The 17,594-nt window shown below is 40.2% G+C and overlaps 1 protein-coding gene across 1 annotated transcript in view; it reads right to left on the bottom strand.

Annotated features, from left to right (window-relative positions):
• Nucleotides 1-17,223, bottom strand: part of LOC131586141 (pleckstrin homology domain-containing family A member 5-like) — a 59,080-nt gene extending 41,857 nt beyond the window's left edge. Inside the window, 3 exon segments of the mRNA XM_058852949.1 lie at nt 14,110-14,167; nt 17,026-17,119; nt 17,122-17,223. Of these exon segments, the coding sequence (XP_058708932.1) occupies nt 14,110-14,167; nt 17,026-17,119; nt 17,122-17,208 (239 nt within the window). The 5' untranslated portion in view covers nt 17,209-17,223.
• Nucleotides 17,224-17,594: the final 371 nt, after the last annotated feature.

The raw sequence follows: 17,594 nt of genomic DNA, 5'->3' as shown, positions 1-17,594 counted from the left end.
AATAAATAAATAAATATATATATATATATAAATTTATTAAACATCCAAGGATAACTTACAAACTAGCAATGGTCTTACATAATTTTTGGTGGTCCAAAGAATCACCAGAACAGCAATCAGAAATAGCTCAAAGCAGTGTCACCAGAGAACTCTAGAACTAACATTTCCATGGTATTTTGTGCAATACAAAACATGGCCTAAAGAGCATGAAAAGCTGAGATGCTTTGAAAAGTGAGCAAACACGAGCAGTGGTTTCGTATGCAAATTAAAAAAAAATAATCAAATATTTAAAAACATAGTAAACTCAAGTTGCTAAATTATGGAAATTATTATGAAATTACATTCTTCTCCATTTCCACCTCTTTTATTTGAGTGCTGGGTGTTAAGAATGTACCATTATGTGGAATTCAGTCAAGCAAAAATTTTTTGCTTTGTTTTACCATTTCAATACATAACTTGGAAAGCAACCAGTGAAATGGCACAACTTATCTCTTAAAACAAGACCAGAGATTTTAGTGGCTCTCGATTATGTTTTCCTTACAATGATCCTTTGCAGAAAAGTACAAGTTTCAGTTTAGAGCCCTGATAATTAGTGCCTGTGGGAATAAAGTAAATTATTTTTTCCACAGCAACATAATTTCCTGTAACTTTAATTTTTCCATGATGATATTCTAGTGGTTGCTCAGACGTAAGATTTTACTGCCTGCGGTGTGATCAGGATTTGAAACAATTATCTGCTTTCAGTTTACTCTCCCCATCCAAAGAAAAAGCTGGGTTTATAGTTATTAAAAAACTGTATATGAGGAAAGTACTTGCCAATAAGCTCCAGATAATTTTAGGGATGCTAAAGAACTCTTCTCCTTTTGGATTCAATTATTTAAGATGACAAAATCTAACAGATGCAACTTGAAAGTGCACCTGGAGTAGAGGTGCTGCAGCCACCTTCTCGAGAATGAGAATTTCCTCCCAAAACTCTCAGAATTCATCTTCACTGACCAGGAAAAGCTTAACCTACAGAAAAGGGGTGCAGACAAATTGCTTAAACACAGATTTCAGAGCATTCAGAGCTGCCAGTGGTTTGCAGAGAGGCAAAACCACAGAGGTGATGCTCCAAAGTCATCCCAAAGCCCGCTCAGTGGACGCGCTGACGGAACCCCTGTTGTTCTCAGAGCCTTTCACCAGGTATTTTTCACTCAGCAATGAGAAGAAACCGTGCCTTGCATGGCACAGAGCTGTACAAAAGACAGCAGATGCAACCACCCTTTCCTACTGAAATGAAAAACAAGTATCAGCACTTTTTTTTCAAGTTTTAATGATGCACAGGGATGCTATGTTTAATCATCACACCTCATGAGGAGGAATCATTAAACACTTCAAAAGAAGCCTCTAAAAAAGATCAATGTTCTACTTGATTGAAAAAAAAACCCAAAAAACCAAACAAACATTGGAAACTACATTCCCTTGTAGACATCTCAGCCAACAATATTGGATCTTTCCCAAAAGAAACGCTGGGGTTACAGAATCAGACCAGGGAAATCAGTGATGCAGTGATGAGCTGAAGGGACATCGTGGTGTTCACTCAGGCAAAACCCAAACCTCAGCCAATCCAGATGGTGAAGTCAGGCACTTACTGGTGTTTCCAAAACCCAATTCAACAGTGTTGTAAAAAACAAACCAACCAACCTCACAAATCCCAGCCAGCCACATGCCAGACTTCTTGTCATCCTGCTGATGAAATTCCCATCGTTTTCAAATGGACATTGGGAATTCCTATTATATCATTACATAAACAACAACAAAAACACCACATATATATTCTTCTATTAAGCACCATCAATAGCTTTTAATTTTATTTTAAAAGAAAGAACTGATAGATGAGCTGTTCCTACTCCTTCACATCTAATAGCCTGAGTTTTCACTTGAATATTTTAAGCAAGGGTCTATCAGCACACAGGTGTTTTATCTTTTAATTTTTAGAGAGAAAAGGTATGAAATGTTGATCTCCCAAGTAAATCATTTCTAGGAAAAAATGCTGCTGTCCAATGGCACAAAACTAAGTATTAATAAAGCTGTTCAAGGAACGTATTTTAGTGCTATTCTTGAAAGATAGTTTTACACTCCATAATGCATTCATCTTTGCTTCAGAAGGAGTATTTCCTAATGTATTCATTTGAACTTAACACTACTTTGCTTACATGACAGCTACTAATGCTTTTCATTTTAAAATCTCTTTTATTCTGTGTTCAGCACTGTAGTTTTTCATCAATACCTCTAACAGTTATTTTCAATACCCACTTCAATCCACTGAGAAAATCAAAGTGTTGTATTTAATAACCAAATATTCCTTCATCTGAGCATCATGAAGTCTCCAAGACAAAAACATGAAACTCTACCAGGAACATAACAAAAACATTGTGAAGCAGTAAGGACTTATCTAATGACTACAACACTATTTATCTCCTCCCAAAAAGAAAACAGCTTTGATTTAAAAAAAAACCAACAAAAATTCCCTGACCACAAATCGTATTTTTCTGTTATCACAGTGACATTACCAAGACATCTAAGAGACCTGGAGAGAAATGGAGAAAGAATCAGTCTTGCCATGGTGTGCCAACAGAAAATACCAAAACACAACTCAACCCCTGGCTTGTCTATTAACCTTCAGAGGTTATTTTCTTCTAATTTCTTCAATTAGACAGATTCTTCCCCAAACTCATAGCAGCCAGTCTTTCACAGACAACAGTCTGGAAGACAAATAGAATTAAAGTATGTCAGTCTAATGACAGCAGCCCTACAAAGCAAAAACCCCTCAAGTTCAATTGTTCATCTCTACTTCCACTCCTTGTAAAACGAGAAGTACTGGCCCCTAGCAAGCAATTCAAACTATCATATGGCAAATTAAAGAGCATCACTGATGTGAAGGAATCACAGGGTGCAATTCTCCCTGGAAAGAATGACCAGCAGGTTGTTTGAAGTACAGGAGAAAGTCATAAAGAACGATTTGTTTTTGCTCTGCCATGTGAGTTTACCCCTCTCCATCCTTGTCCAGGGAGAAAGGGAAGAGTGAAGGAGGTGAGGGGAAAAACAGAGGAATAGATGGGCTGAAGATTTTATTTGCTATTAACAGCACATTAGTTGAATGTTTAAGTGTCACTGTATTAAATATGTTGCAGGTGAGCATGCACATACATACACCTCTTCCTCATTTTCAGAAATAAATCAAGTAATCTAATCCATCAATTTACAGAGAGAGATTTCTAAACATATCTGTTAATTACCACAATTCTAGTGAGTAGTCCCTAGTGCACACTTACTTTAGGGGAAAAAAGTAAGCTTAATTAAAATAAAAAAAAATAAAATTAAAAATCTGTAAAGTTGAATATACAATTCAAAGTCTCAACTCTTCAACATTTAGCAGCGTATCCTGAGCAGGCTTTAATTTTGACTGAACAGCAGAAAATCTTGCTGGGTTCATTTCAGGCTGCAGGCATTTGATACTGCACTGACCTCGCAGTATTTACATTCCCCTCAGGAAAATCTGGCATGCAGTCCAACTGGGGAAGATCATGTCTAACACTACTTGAGCTACCAGTGCTAGAAGCAAGCAGAGTAACAGTGAAAATAGTAGGGTGAACAGTAAGGGCATGTACACAGAAATAAAATAAAAAGGAAGAGAAAGAGAAGGTCAAACAGCAGAAGAGGAGAAGAACTGAAGAGACAAAGACTTGGAGACAGTTGTTTTTCTGATATAAATAAATCCTTATTTTTTTTTCCAAACCAATGGTGCAGAGAGGCTTTCAGACTACTAAAAAACCAAATTACTTTAGCTCAAGGAAAATAAACTGATCAGAAGACTTGAAATATTTGCCTCTGATCAAAACAAATTAACAGCTGCCAACTGTAGCTTTGTCTGCATTGTGTTGAATTTTTTGTTGTGGTTGACATGTCTATGTCAAATTTGGACAGAAAAAAACAACCCAGACCATAAAATCCTCCATAAGCTCTGCTTTTGACCATCCCCTCTCCACTCCTAACAGAGACACGTGGTGAACCCAGCTGTTAAATCCAAAACCTGCTCACCTCCATTCACTGCAATTCAGGTTCCTACTGCTGCAAAGAAATTAGACAGGAATACAGGAGCCAATTTTCCACAAATTCTACTCCAATATTTCTTAGAGGTGCTTAACCCATCTTCAAACAAGTGAAAAATTTTGTTTGTTCTTTACAGATTCACTCTGCCAGCAACATAATCTCCTGTATATCAGGCCTGGTGAAAGTGTATGAGACACACAGGTCCTGAACCAGAGCCAGATTCATTTCTTCAGCTCCTTGAAAAAATAAATAAAAGCCTTAAGTTACCAGAACGCCTTTTAAAACCCTGTTTCAAATTGCACAATGCAGTTTTTCACGGAAAATAATAAAAGCAAGAGCTCTTGTGTAAGTTAATGGTTGCAATACTTGACAAAAATGATGGTACCTTCAATCCTCATTAAAAGTTTGAGAAGTCTCTGTCTGCACTAATGACATAAAAACAGCATCACTAAAAGTCAGAAAGAAAAAACAACTCCATTACTGAGCAAAAGACTTCCTCCCCCTCTTATTTAAAACCAGGATGCTGATAATTCCAACTCCTCAGCCTGATGCAATCTTTGCTTAAATCATCGAGGGCTGCGAAACCCCACTTAGAGCCTAATAGGACATCACCACTTTAATCAACAGACTGTTTTCTATTTATGTCTCACTTCTAGTTCTCTTTCAGCAACCAAACAGCAAGATTTTCAAGGAACTTACATATCTGAACTCAAAAATGTTTTGAGGCAGCAGTCACCCAAACAAAAGATTATAATGAACAGGATAAAAGACTGGTATTTGAATTGCTGAATTTGATAGCACTTTTTGTTGTTTTGAACCACAAAATGAGCAATCAGAGGCACCAGAAATCCCAAATTTCTTGTTAGACAGGTTTGGCACTTTTCACCTGAAGTTGGATGAAAACCACAGGGTGAGCTCAGTTCTGAAGCACATTGCAAAGTGTGTAGCTTCGAATGCAAGAATAAAGAGCACTTCAGGAAAAGGTTCAGATATTTATTATACCTTGAAAGTGAAGTAAAATGCAAATGTTCCAGGTAAGAAACTTGGGAGTGGGTGATCTGTAAAAGAGGCATAAAGAACAATGTGTTCTGTATATATATATGTGTGTATATATATACATATAGATGTAAGATATAAACACTAGTGGTAACAGGAAGACCAAAAGGATACCCTTTCATTAGATTTGCATTTAAACAGAAGTCACTTTACCATACTACTAGGCATCACTCATCTAAATAATGCTAAAATGACACTTTTTATGCTGTGTACTATGCACTGTGCAGTATATTCAGCTAGGAAAGTAGGCAAATTTAATGGTTTTGTTGTCACTTTATCTGCTCTAAAGAACAAAAAACTTTCCTTTAACCCTCCTCCTTGTGGCAATCACTAATGTGGCAATCCTAAACCTGGGAAACTTTTAAATTCAGTTTACAGGAAAAAACCCTTTCATTTAGTTATTGAATCGTCAGACAGACAGGAGCTGCAGATGAAGAAATACAAGAGGAAGAGGAGTACCAAGGAAATAAAACACTTTTTGCAGCAGGGTTAGCAAAATTCACACTCTGCCTCCTTCCAGCCTCATCCTCACAGCATTTCAAGGCAAGGTTGAGGTGGGTTAGGGTAACTTTAGTGCCATATTCCTCCAAAATTCACTGTAATAGGGATATTTTCAGGTTTCAATTAAACAAGTTAAAATTTTATTGATTCAAAAATCAAATTATTTTAACTCTGCTGATACAACAAAGAAGATGGATCAATCAGCACAAGCTGAAATGCTATTAATTGAAAAAAAAAAATAGTAACATTTGGGTGCTTTACCAACTGAAAATATTTCAGTGTTTCAGACCATGTAAGCAATGGATCCCCACATCAAGCAGAGAAGATGAGTTTGTACCACAAGAGAGATTTCAGATCAGAACAGATGATATGAATATCTAATGAGGTTTAGCTTGCATCATTCTTCTGATTAAAATTCATCATTAAATGAACACTTGATCTTACGACATTGATTGCTCAAACATGTATTTTTGTTTGCAACTTTCTTTGTCAACCTTTGCATCAAACCTTACAAAAAATTCCAACCAAAGAGTTTTATATTCATCTAGAGGATTTTCCTTATACATCAAAAAAGACAAAAGTAACCCTACAAAATGGTGTGAACAAAATTTAAAATCCACAACAAAACCCTCCACCTCACAGTCTTAGCCAAGAGGAAACCAAGTTACTCTTTCAGGCATTCAAGTAAATAAGATTAAAAGGTTTTGTTTTTCACTCTAAGCATTTGAGAGCATCACGTGTTTATTCTTGTTGCTCACAAAATTTTATTTAAAAGAGAGATTTCTGTCCTTTTTATAAACCAAGTTCACTGAAAAAAATTTTTAGATTATACATCACATGTTTTTACTCATCTCAAAAATAGTCTCAAAAATGATAAATCTTACAGACGTTGGTCAGGAGCTGCATAATCTTCAGGATTAAATAAAAAAATAGGGAATAAAAAAAAATCCAAAATGACAGAATTTTGCTAGTAGTACAGCTCAGAACAAAATCCAAAGCTGTATTTTTGCAGGATTTGTGCAATTACGGTATCCTACTTATTCAGGGAGTAGATGATAAAAGCTTCCAGGAAATACTGGAGTGGAAAGATGGCAAAGATGACATTTAAAAATTGGAGCTTTCACCAGGCATTTTGCTTCCAAATACCTTTTCCTAGTAGGACCTCTCTTGCATGGTCTGACACACTGAAACATTTCCAGTTAATAAAACACAAGATTTATTTTTAAAGCACTTGTTTCTATTAAACATGATTTTTTATAGATTCTGGAAGAAGTAAAAACAGAGAGCCAATTTTAAAGGTTAGGTTGCTTGGCAATGTACCTTTCCTTACAAATAATTGTTCTTACTAAATCACAGTGGAGAAAGCCATGAAGAATTAAGTTTGTGGAACCTCCTGAATATGCAAGTATTTTTTTAATTGCTTCTATAAAGCTTCAAGACAATCACAGGCCGCACAGAAATTCAAAATACTGTCTTAAAAACCCTTTTTTCCCCATCCCATAGATTTCAAATAAGTATTCAAGTTTCATAGGTCTGGAGCAGAGATGAAGAAGAGATGAAACTTCTCAACCAAGCATTTAACCAGACCTCCCTGTCCTACCCAGCACTGGGAAGCAGAGTTTTACTGGAGTGCCTCTGCTGTCAAGTTCCCATCCCCAAATTTCTACTTCTGATGGCCACCACTGATGCAGCTTCTTCCCTCCTCACCATCACTGTCAGAGAACACCTCACCTTCAAGCAAATGCAAGGAGAGAGCTGCAAGGCATGGTTATCTCACACATTCCAAAGAAAGAAGGCAAGGGAGGAGGGAGAGAGAGAAGGGGAAAGAGTTTAAATTTAGGTATTTACTTACTGAAACACAGAAAAGAACACATATCCAGGCACCACGCTGGCAGGAATCCCAGCAGTCAGGGCTGTGGAGCTTTGCTTCCAGCAAGGATTTCTTTGCCTGAAGCTCCACAAGAGCCTTCTCCCCCTCTCACAAGCACACAGAAGCGAACTGAGGAGTGCTCTGCACTGCCAGCCCGAGTGTATCTCAGGTTTAATGAAGTCTAATTCATTAGAATAAGAGCTGGGGTAACATAAACATGTGCAGGAAAAACAGGCTTGGCGCAACACCACAACAGACACCGGGTTTGATCAGCACAACAAAACTCCGTCAGACCACAGGGTTAAAAAAGAAAAGTGGGTGCAACTCCTTTAAAGCAAAAGCAGAACATAAAAGGCACCAGGTAAAATTTGGACCTGTAAAAGCTCTAGCAAACAGAGCTACAACGAGTAGTTCACAAGGCACCAGGTGAGGTTTATGGAAGTGTCCCTCAGCTCCGGGTGCTGCAGGATATGGTACCAAGGTGAGGAAGAGAAAAAGAACCTGTGCAGCACCCAGACACAACAGGAAGATGAAATACAGGTATGTGCCCCAAAATCAGTCTGAAGAAGGCACATCAGTTATCTTTTTTTTTTTTGCAAAGGGGGGAGGGCTTGGGGAAAAAAAATGTACTACTGTATTTATTAAACACTGCAGCAACCACCTACATGAAAGTTTTGATTGATGAGCATTTCCTCTGCTTTTTGCCATCCTTCACACATGAAAGACCATGCAAGAATTCACTTCACTGTAATAAATGTAGAGTATATCCACTTTATCTGCCAGTAGTACTTAATCACCAAAAAAAGACCAAAGCTAGGGAAAAGATCTTTCCACTTCAAAAACAAGGATCTAAAGCTAGAGACCAATTTACTAATTTGTTAACAAATATCAAAAAAGTTTGAGTGTCTTCAATATCTTTCTCATGGACTTCAGTATCTCATGTGACTACTCATGTATAGGTATTTTTGTATTTTTAAATAATTACTTGTCAATTCTTACAAGTGTTGAAAAACTTGGTAAAGATTTTAAAAAAAATCAGTAAGTTTTCTTATGCTTTCAAGTCTTTCTCAGTGAAACTGAAGCATTTAAGGTATTGCCCAATTTAGAAACACACTGCAGGAAAGAGACAGCTCCAAATATCAACCACAGACGTCATAGGCAAAAAGATCCTTTAGAAGCACAGCAATTCCTAACGTTCACATTTGGTATTCCACCTCCCAGACTAACTTTGAAACAGACTCCTAAGCCAGGGATAATGGGCCCTTCCAGACCTGCACACGAGTCAGACAACTTGTTTTTGCAGGGTGAACTTTTGCCACCCTTCCCTCTGGGAGAAATCCCATTAAGTTTGCTCCTAGGAAATCAGCTCCCACTCCTTTTCCTGACTTGCCACTGCTCCTTCCTGCCTGCTTGTCTCTCCACTCTTTCCCTTTCTGCAACTTCTCCCACCCTTTTAGCCTTCCCCTGCACTACAGCACTACCTACAGCCTTGTCCTTCCACATCCAACCCATAAGAAGCTGCTTTTTGGATGCAGTCCCACCTCTCCTCTGACCCACACCCATCTCTTCCTGTGCCTAGAATCCTTCCACCTCCACACCCAGCTTGAGCTTTGCAGTATTTTTGGTTCTCAAAATATTTCAGTGGAAGAAAGAAGCAAATGTTAAAACAGATAATAAATGTGCAGGCATTCCCAAAAAAGTTCTCCTTATCTGAACAGCTTTGCTCACTACAAAAGGCACAGGATAGCTTGTAGCTACGTCCCAGTTCACCCACACACCATTATTTGACCTACAGATCATACCATGTAAGAAAAAGAATTGAGTTTATTCTTCATTTTAGTAAAATAAAGGTTAGAGGTAACAAGAACTAAATTTCCAGGAGGAACACTGCGATTTTTTAGTCCTGGAGAAAAACTGTTTGATCTGTTCATATTTTTCTCAAAGTCCAATTTCCTTTCAAGAAAGGGCTTTTCTGCAAACACTACTGGTTGTTCTTTGATTTTTCTGGAGAAAGTCTCATCTGAATGGGAAAGGGTCTTTAGAATGCACATAAAAGACAAAGGTTCAAATGAAAGCTGAATTCTCAATGAGCACAGGTTTATTTTAGTAAACAATAGAAACTCAGAGCTGAACCAGATCTTATCCCTTTTAATCACTTAATAAATTTTTCTTGCCTTCCCAATTTTCAAGCTACATGTCTACAATAAACAAACCTGCACTGACAAAAAGCCTCTATAAAAGCACACAAAACCTCTGTTTGATGCAACAGTGCATTCACCTTGGCTGTGGCCAGGGTTTGCCAATGCCTTGATTCAGCTAGCAACAGGAAAAAACTGTTCTGATGAATACAGAAAAAGGTAAACTTCAAGAGCAAACCCTAAAAATGAAACTTCAACCCTCTTAATTCTTTGAGTTTTTAAGAACTTCTGCAGTCAGCTTTTTTACTGCCCAAAAAGTGTCAGTCCTACAGCAAAGTTGAGAAAAATCAAATTCTAACATCCAAACAGCTTACCTAATAGTACTTCTGTACAAGCCAACCTAGGCAAACTGATGCAAAATTCCACAAATATTGTATTTGGATTGATTTTTAGAACAACCTTATTTGACAAATTAGCAATTTAAATAATATAATATAACCCTTGTTTGGAAAGGAAAACAAAAAATTACATAAATATTGAACATGTATTCAGAACTATTGCAATGAGAACCAAAACTGCAAGAACAGGAAGCAAGTGCCTGAGTTTAGATCATTGGGTCGTTTTAACCACCAAAAGGGGTTTCTTATGCAAATACATAAATGCACATACACAGTTATGTAATTTTATAGTACTCAAACCCAGTGCTTCGGTGCCTAAAGATTATGAAGTCATCACAAAATCCTAAAAAGATCAAGCTGGAAATTCTCAATGATCTTACTAGATGAGGAGTCTGTGGCCCGTGACCAGGTCTGTCTTCTCCACTGGGAAGGATCACAATGGGATTGTCCCATGGGGTCCTTTTCCTTAGGCACTTATAAATAACATAAGTAACTTAAGCTCCCCATACTACTCTCCAGCTTAGATGTGTTTTGGGAGTAAAGCCCTTAACTTTCCAGAGCTCAAAGTGCACAATACACTCAGCACAATTAACCAGGCCAGTGAGAGACCCAAAGCAGGACAAAAGGAATATCAAGTTTGCTGCATCACAATTTTCAAGCCCCATGAGTTTTACTTCAGAAGATTCAATACTTAACTGAAAATAACAAATGTTGTAATTGAATGTCTTGGTTCTACAGTCAGGGGACCTATATTCTGGGTAAAAGTTTAGTTGTATAAATACCAAACCAAGCACTACTTCAGCAAAGTTTATTGCTGGAGTTCCCACCAAGTGCCAGTGAAGGGCTGTCAGTGCACAGGTCTAATGTAAATTAAACAAACCCAGACTTCTCACTCTGAAAGGGACAAAACCCCTAAACAATACAACCACTCTCCTGAGAACATACACAAGGTATCACCACATTGCACATTCTTTTTAACTCCAAATAGCAAACTACACCTTTTGTCATTCAGGTTTACTAGAGGTGAGGAGGATGTGGGGAAATGGTTCTGTCATTAGCAAATATTCTACTACTCGAAAAAACCCAAAAAAATAACATGCAAAAAAGGTCAAAGTCCTAGCTAGCATCAACTTATTAAGACAACCCTACACCAAAAGAAAACCACAGTATACAAAGGGAAAAACCCCTTATCTCTCCCTGTTATAGTGTATCTTTCCAGCTTAAAACTAGAACAAATTCAATGCCATGGGAGAGGAAAAAAAAAGTGTCAAATAGTCACCGTTTGGTATTTACTTATTCTGAAACCGAGTGCACACATCCCAAGAAAAATAGAGTGTCCTTTAAAAATAATCACATTTCAATGCAGTCTGTAAACTGAGTCATTTGTTTGAAATGCCAGTCCAAGGAATGCTAAGATTTAGCTGACGATTATCTCCTCGACATTATCCCAATTTGATTATACAGTGTTTACTACATCAAAGCCAAAAAAAGCACAGTAATAGATTCAGCAACACACCCACTTGGAACACTGAAGACCTATTATTAAAGAACCAGAGGAATAATTTTCAAAAGGTTTTTATTTTCAAACACAGTCTAGCATAAGAACTTACCACAAAGGAAGGTTGTTAAACATTTCTATTCAACCCACATATTTGAAGCTGTGCCTCAGAACCTAGGTCAAATTATTTATGTGATCAGGAAACTTGACTATCCTTCTTGTCTAACTCTGACTGGAAACATTGCAGCAATCCAACAGACAGGTTCCAGCGGATGAAGCACCAAAAGCATGACATTAAAATTCATTTCATTGTAACTTTGTAACTCATATGGAACATAAAACGATCTGTTTCTTCCAGAACCACAAACAAGATTTCAATATTTTTAGTTTTTAACATAGCTTTATTACGCCGTAATTGGGTATTAATAACATTCAGCAAATCAGTACACACAAATCAGCAGGTTATGGTTAAAAATCCACATGTGGGGGTGTTTGTATAGCAGAAGGTCACAACAGCCCGTGCTGTTTGCCCCTCATGCAGAAGCCCCACAGTAGTTAAAATTCAGACAACCAGAATTATTATAATCAACACATCACCCAGAGTTACAGTGCCTGGGATTAGAAGACAGTGATTATAACGTTGTCACCCTGTCTTCGTTAGCTCTCACATCCTCTCTAGCACCAGCACAGAGAGGGAATGCGAGACAGCTTTAAAAGAAGCTATCACCGGGCAGGAATTCAAATTCAGCCTGAGACACTACACAACAAACCAGTATTTAACTTAGGATGCCAAACTGGTCAGACCACGTGAACCTTTCAGCAGGCCTGACAGCACCATCCCTGCTATCCTCCTACAGCTCTCAAACCACACAGAAGTGTTTGTGCAACATGTTTTCAAAGGCAGCACAACTTCCAAACACAAACAGAGCTATTTTCTGTTGGCTGTCAGCAAGACAATCAGCTCCATGCACATCTCACAGTTATGGCAGCACCTTGAACACAAGATCTTGGAAGCACAAGGGTGCACAACCAACTTTGCACTCAGTAAATCTGGCCAGAAGAGCATCAGTTACTGTACAACAGCTGTTCACACACTTGTTTATTCAGGAAAACTCAAGTTGCTATTTTCCAGTTACTACAGCTAGCCAACACTCTGTTCATGGGTTTATTCTACAAGAAAAGGTTCCATCTCAAAGTCCAGAAGAATATTTTTTTTTTCATATTGTATACACACACAAACACAGCTTTCTTTAATTCTCACTTGTCATCATTTAACAATCTGCACAGTACTCCTGAGGTGAAATTTTTAATGGATCCTTGTCCTCAGATTGGTGTATTTCTTGTCAACTGCTACACAACACTCCTGCAATGTAAATTGCAAGAAGGCGGAATAGAACAGAAAAACAACTTGCTTATTAACAAATAATCTGCCCTCGTAGACAGCACAGTGCCTATTCTGGTCAGATTTTTGGGAGCATTATGCTCTATTGTATGCTCTCTATTTTAACTTTTGTTTAGGACCAAATCAAACACACTCATATAAAATCAACCATGAAACACACATGTAACAGCCACCTCACGCTGCCTACAATGCCTCTTACACAGAGCAGCAACCTTGTGCTCAACACTACAACACAGGAAAAACCTACCTGCAGCCTATAAACTCTATCTGTAAAGTTCACTCATAAAAGTTACCCCACTAATGACATTACTAACTTAAAGACAGCAAACCAAACACAGTGCAGTGAGCAAAAACTCCTGAATGATTTGAGAAAAGCCTGTGAATTGTTAAATAGAAGAAAAAGAAGCATATTAACCAAATATACATAGTGTATTTTTAGCCACTTAAAAATTTTCCAGATAAGGAATAATGGACTAACTATCTGGAGGGGAAAAGCTTGTAAGAAATTTGTACAGATCCAACCAATACACCCCCTGGATTTCTACACAAGAGCTTGATTTTCATGTCTCTCATCCAAGAAGACAATACACACAGCAAGGCTACCACAGTGAACGTGCTCCTCAAAACATACTGAAACCAGAAGAAAAAAGAAAGAAAGAATGGAAATCAATGCTAGAAGCAGAAGCAGGAGGTCTGCAAAGAAAATGGCCAAATTAAACCTTCAGTGTGGCTTTAAACAATGTAATTAGCCAACAGGGCTGAAATCAACTCTTCTCCCAGTGATGAAGTAAAATCTTGCCTTTGTGAAAGCATTTATGGCACAAGAGGGTACGCACACAAATGTCAAGCAAACAGACAAATTCCAGGTATTCTTGAATTGCAAGGACATTTGTTGTCAGATGGTTACATTCATAGCAGAAACTGCATTTGAATCTGCATCCTCAAACAGCTTTAATAAACACAAAAAGTCAAGAAATTGTTTTAGCTGTGCAGAATTCAGTAAAAAAAGGGCTACATACCCTATGACAAATTTAAATGCACCTTTTGGATTGACAGCACAACACTCAAGTTCAGTTGGGAACGCATTCAAAATTACAGTGACATTTAGACAAACTAATTGAAAATTATAGTAATGTGACAAACATTCAACTTACTTTACATAATATCTTGCACCTTCAAAAGTATATGCTTCCTCCCAACCTGTGGGTAAGTCTGGAAAACAAGCAGCAAAACATTCCAATTACCTTCTGAAATGATGCTAGCCATACTGGTCTACTCCCTAACACTGAGGGAGTTGAAATACGGTGTCTGATTCCACATGTCGAAACCTTTAGTCCCAGAAACAAGTATTTCAGAATTGACTCACAAAACTGCCTAAGTGTGAATTCTGTGAGCCAAGAGAAGCTGCACGCCTGAAAATCTGATTGGGCTTTCTTGTTCTCAAATAATACCAAGGATGGCTTCAGTGTGCCCTTGTTTAAGGTCCCTTTGCCCAGCAACTCGGGGTCATCGCCACATCTCCCTGCCTTGAACTTGAGCAGCATCACATTACCTGGCAGGCAGAGATCTAAACAAAAATCCACCTAACTGAGTTCCATGCAAGTCAGAAGCTCCTGAAGAGGCACGATATCAACTATACCAGAGCATTAGCATTGTATTAGCATAATTCCACCGCTCTTGTGACTAACAAGTGTTCCTGCAGTGTTTACAACTCTATTGCATTTTACATGAAAATCATTTTCCATGTAAATCTAGTAGAGAATGTGGGCATATCTCTTCCTTTCTTTTACCACTCTTTGGAGTCAGGAGTCCAGATATAAAAAAAACCCACACCACTAATGGTCAAAATCTCTCAACTAACAGTTTCCTGGTGTGATTGAAGCTCTGGAGATATTGCACCTCTAGATGCACCACCACCCTTAAAAGTTTGCCCCTGTCAATAAAAATAATGATTGATACATAGAGCTCTCTCATTGAATTATAAAAGCAAGAATGCATTCCTAAAGAAAAAGAAAGCAATCAGTCTGGGTTATGTGGTGGTTTTCATCCTCCTTATTATTTATTTGCTCTGGCTGCTTTTTTTTTTTCGCTCCCGTCTTCTGCAGAACAAAAAATCAAGGTGTATTTCGACAATGGGGCAAAGTACAGCAAACAGGAAGTCTCTCCAGCAGAAGTATTTATGGTTGCTATAAGAACTTTGCAAAAAATACCCTTCCAGTGCTGAATAGCTGCAAGAATAAAAAGCACTTCAATTCATAATGGAGGACAAAGCTCTCCTCACCGTCTAGAACATGCCTCACAGAATTATTTAACAGAGAGCTTTGCAATAATATACATCTGCAAAAGAAGTGCCATTCACTCAAAAATTGTTTAAGAGAAGATAGATGCATTTTGAACATATTTTGACTAGGTTCCAAAACAATGGTCAGAGCAAAAGAAGAGATAAACCTCAGAATAATTCTGTTTGATTATATCTGTGTATGGAGAGATTCATTTACATACTTGTGAATGAGGAAAACATTAGGAACAGATCTGGTTTTTAGACACTTTGGTATCTGATTGATGAATTATGGCCAATGTATCCAAGGTCATGTCTCAGTCTTGTGTTCAAAAATAAGTTTAATTTACCTGATGATAACTCTACTCTGTTATACACAATACTCCAGACACTCAAAAGCAAACTGCATTTCCTTTCGAAGGCACTTAACAGCAGAAACAAATGAGACACTTGGAAAATTACCGGGAAATCATCATCAGTCAACAGAGACAGTGGGAATAGTTTAAAAAAAGAATTAATACTCAGCTAATGCCAGTGTTGAATGAGAAAAGCACTTCACACACATCTGCCCCCATGCATATTGCTGTAGATGAAGGCCACTCTCTCTGAGCACTGAGAGCAGGAGGAAGAGGAGCCTGACAGCAATCAGTAGTTCTACTCCCAAGCATTAAATGACTTCTTTTAAACAACAGAACCTTTGCTGCAAATCAAACTGTAGAGTTCTAATAAACAGAACCCTGTGGTTTTTAAACTATTCCCAACTCAAAAACTACAAAAAAAAAAAGAAAAAAAAAAGAAAGGCTGTCCACAGTTTTCTAAAAGGCTGTTTCTGATTCCTTAATGCATAAGTATTAACCAAACATGAAAGCAGATAATCTGATACAGACCAATTCACTTGCAGATTATTTCCCCGTGATTATCCAAGTGATTATACACATAAAAACAACTGCACGTATTACTACACTCCACCACCTCCCAGTGGCATATGCAGCCTGTGTGCAATTCCAGCAGTCAAGAGTTGGCTCCGGGTCTCCAGAGTGTCTGCTGTAAATCCTCCTCCTCCAGCACCTCCTGCTGCTACTTCTCCAGAGTGGAGCAAACAGCAGAAGCAAAGACTTGATTCCACCCTCCTCCCTCCAAGTTATTTCTAATGTTTCAAGTCCCTTTTCCTCCTACCTATTCCACCTCTCACAGTCACTTGGAAACCACACAGACTCTCAGCCTAGATGGAAGCGCAGGGAGAAAAAGGGTTTCTAGGTGACTAGCGAAATCAGCCTCTCCATTTCTAGTACACCTACCGTGGTTCAATCTAGGTACCGCTGGAAACAGAAATACGGCGAAAGGTTTCGTGCTCAAGTGAGGAAGGATGCTATGCAGGTGGATAACCGGGGTAGCCAGCAAGGAGCACGAGAGGAACGAGGCGGTCTCTAATGGTAACTACACAGCCTCGCAGGGGTGATACAAGGCAACGGAGGGAAAGCGGAGACAGATACATTACACAGGCACAACTCGGGGGCAGGGGGAGAAGGCGCTCGAAGAAACTGGCGAGCAGGCTGGACACGCAGGAGCGCCCGGCGGCTGCAGCGCTGCTCACCCCGGGGGAACAACTGCGCGAAGTGCGGGGAAAGCGGGATCGGGACTTGTCCCGGGGGGCTGCGGCGGCTCCGCGGGGACCCCGGGCTGAGCCCGCCCGGGCCAGGGGCGGGCGGGGGCGGCCGAGCCGGGGCAGGGCCGGGGGCCCCGGGCAGGGCTCCGGGCAGGGCTCCGGGCAGGGCTCCGGGCAGGGTCCTACCTGCGCTGCGGCGGTGCCCGGTGATCACGGCCTCGCCGGTGAGCGGGTGCAGCCAGGTCGTGCTCTTCGCCTCCTCGCTGCGGGGACGGACACACGGACACAGAAGACGCGGCCGCCCTGGCTGATCCCGTAACTCCAGCTGCCGGGCAGCGCCCGCAGCCGCTCCGCACTCAGCTCCGCCATGGCCGAGCAGCCGCAGCCGGGGAGAGCCGAGGGGAGCGCGGGCGGGGGGGCGGCGCGGGCACGAGCAGCGAGCGCGTCCCCGCCGCCGCCAACACCTTGGGGAGGGGCGGGAGCAGCGCCCGCCCCGCCCCGCCCCGCCCGCCGCGGGGGCGCGCTGGCCGCGGGGGCGCGCCCGGCCGGCGGGGGCGGGTTCCGGCGTGTGGGGAGGGAGCCGCGGGGATGGACGGAGCGCCGGGAGGCGGCCGGGGCCGTCCCGCGGGGTCGGGAGGCGATGTGCGGCCGGCAGCCGGGGAGGAGGGACGGACTGACGGACGGACGGACGGACGGACGGACGGACGGACGGAGGGAGCTGCGGCCGGTCGGAGCGCGGCTGCCAGAGGAGGGCA

This window comes from Poecile atricapillus, chromosome 18, assembly GCF_030490865.1.
Source record: "Poecile atricapillus isolate bPoeAtr1 chromosome 18, bPoeAtr1.hap1, whole genome shotgun sequence".
Taxonomy (NCBI): Eukaryota; Metazoa; Chordata; class Aves; order Passeriformes; family Paridae; genus Poecile; species Poecile atricapillus.
Note: the sequence above shows the minus strand (reverse complement) of the source record. Positions and strands in the feature narration are given on the sequence as shown.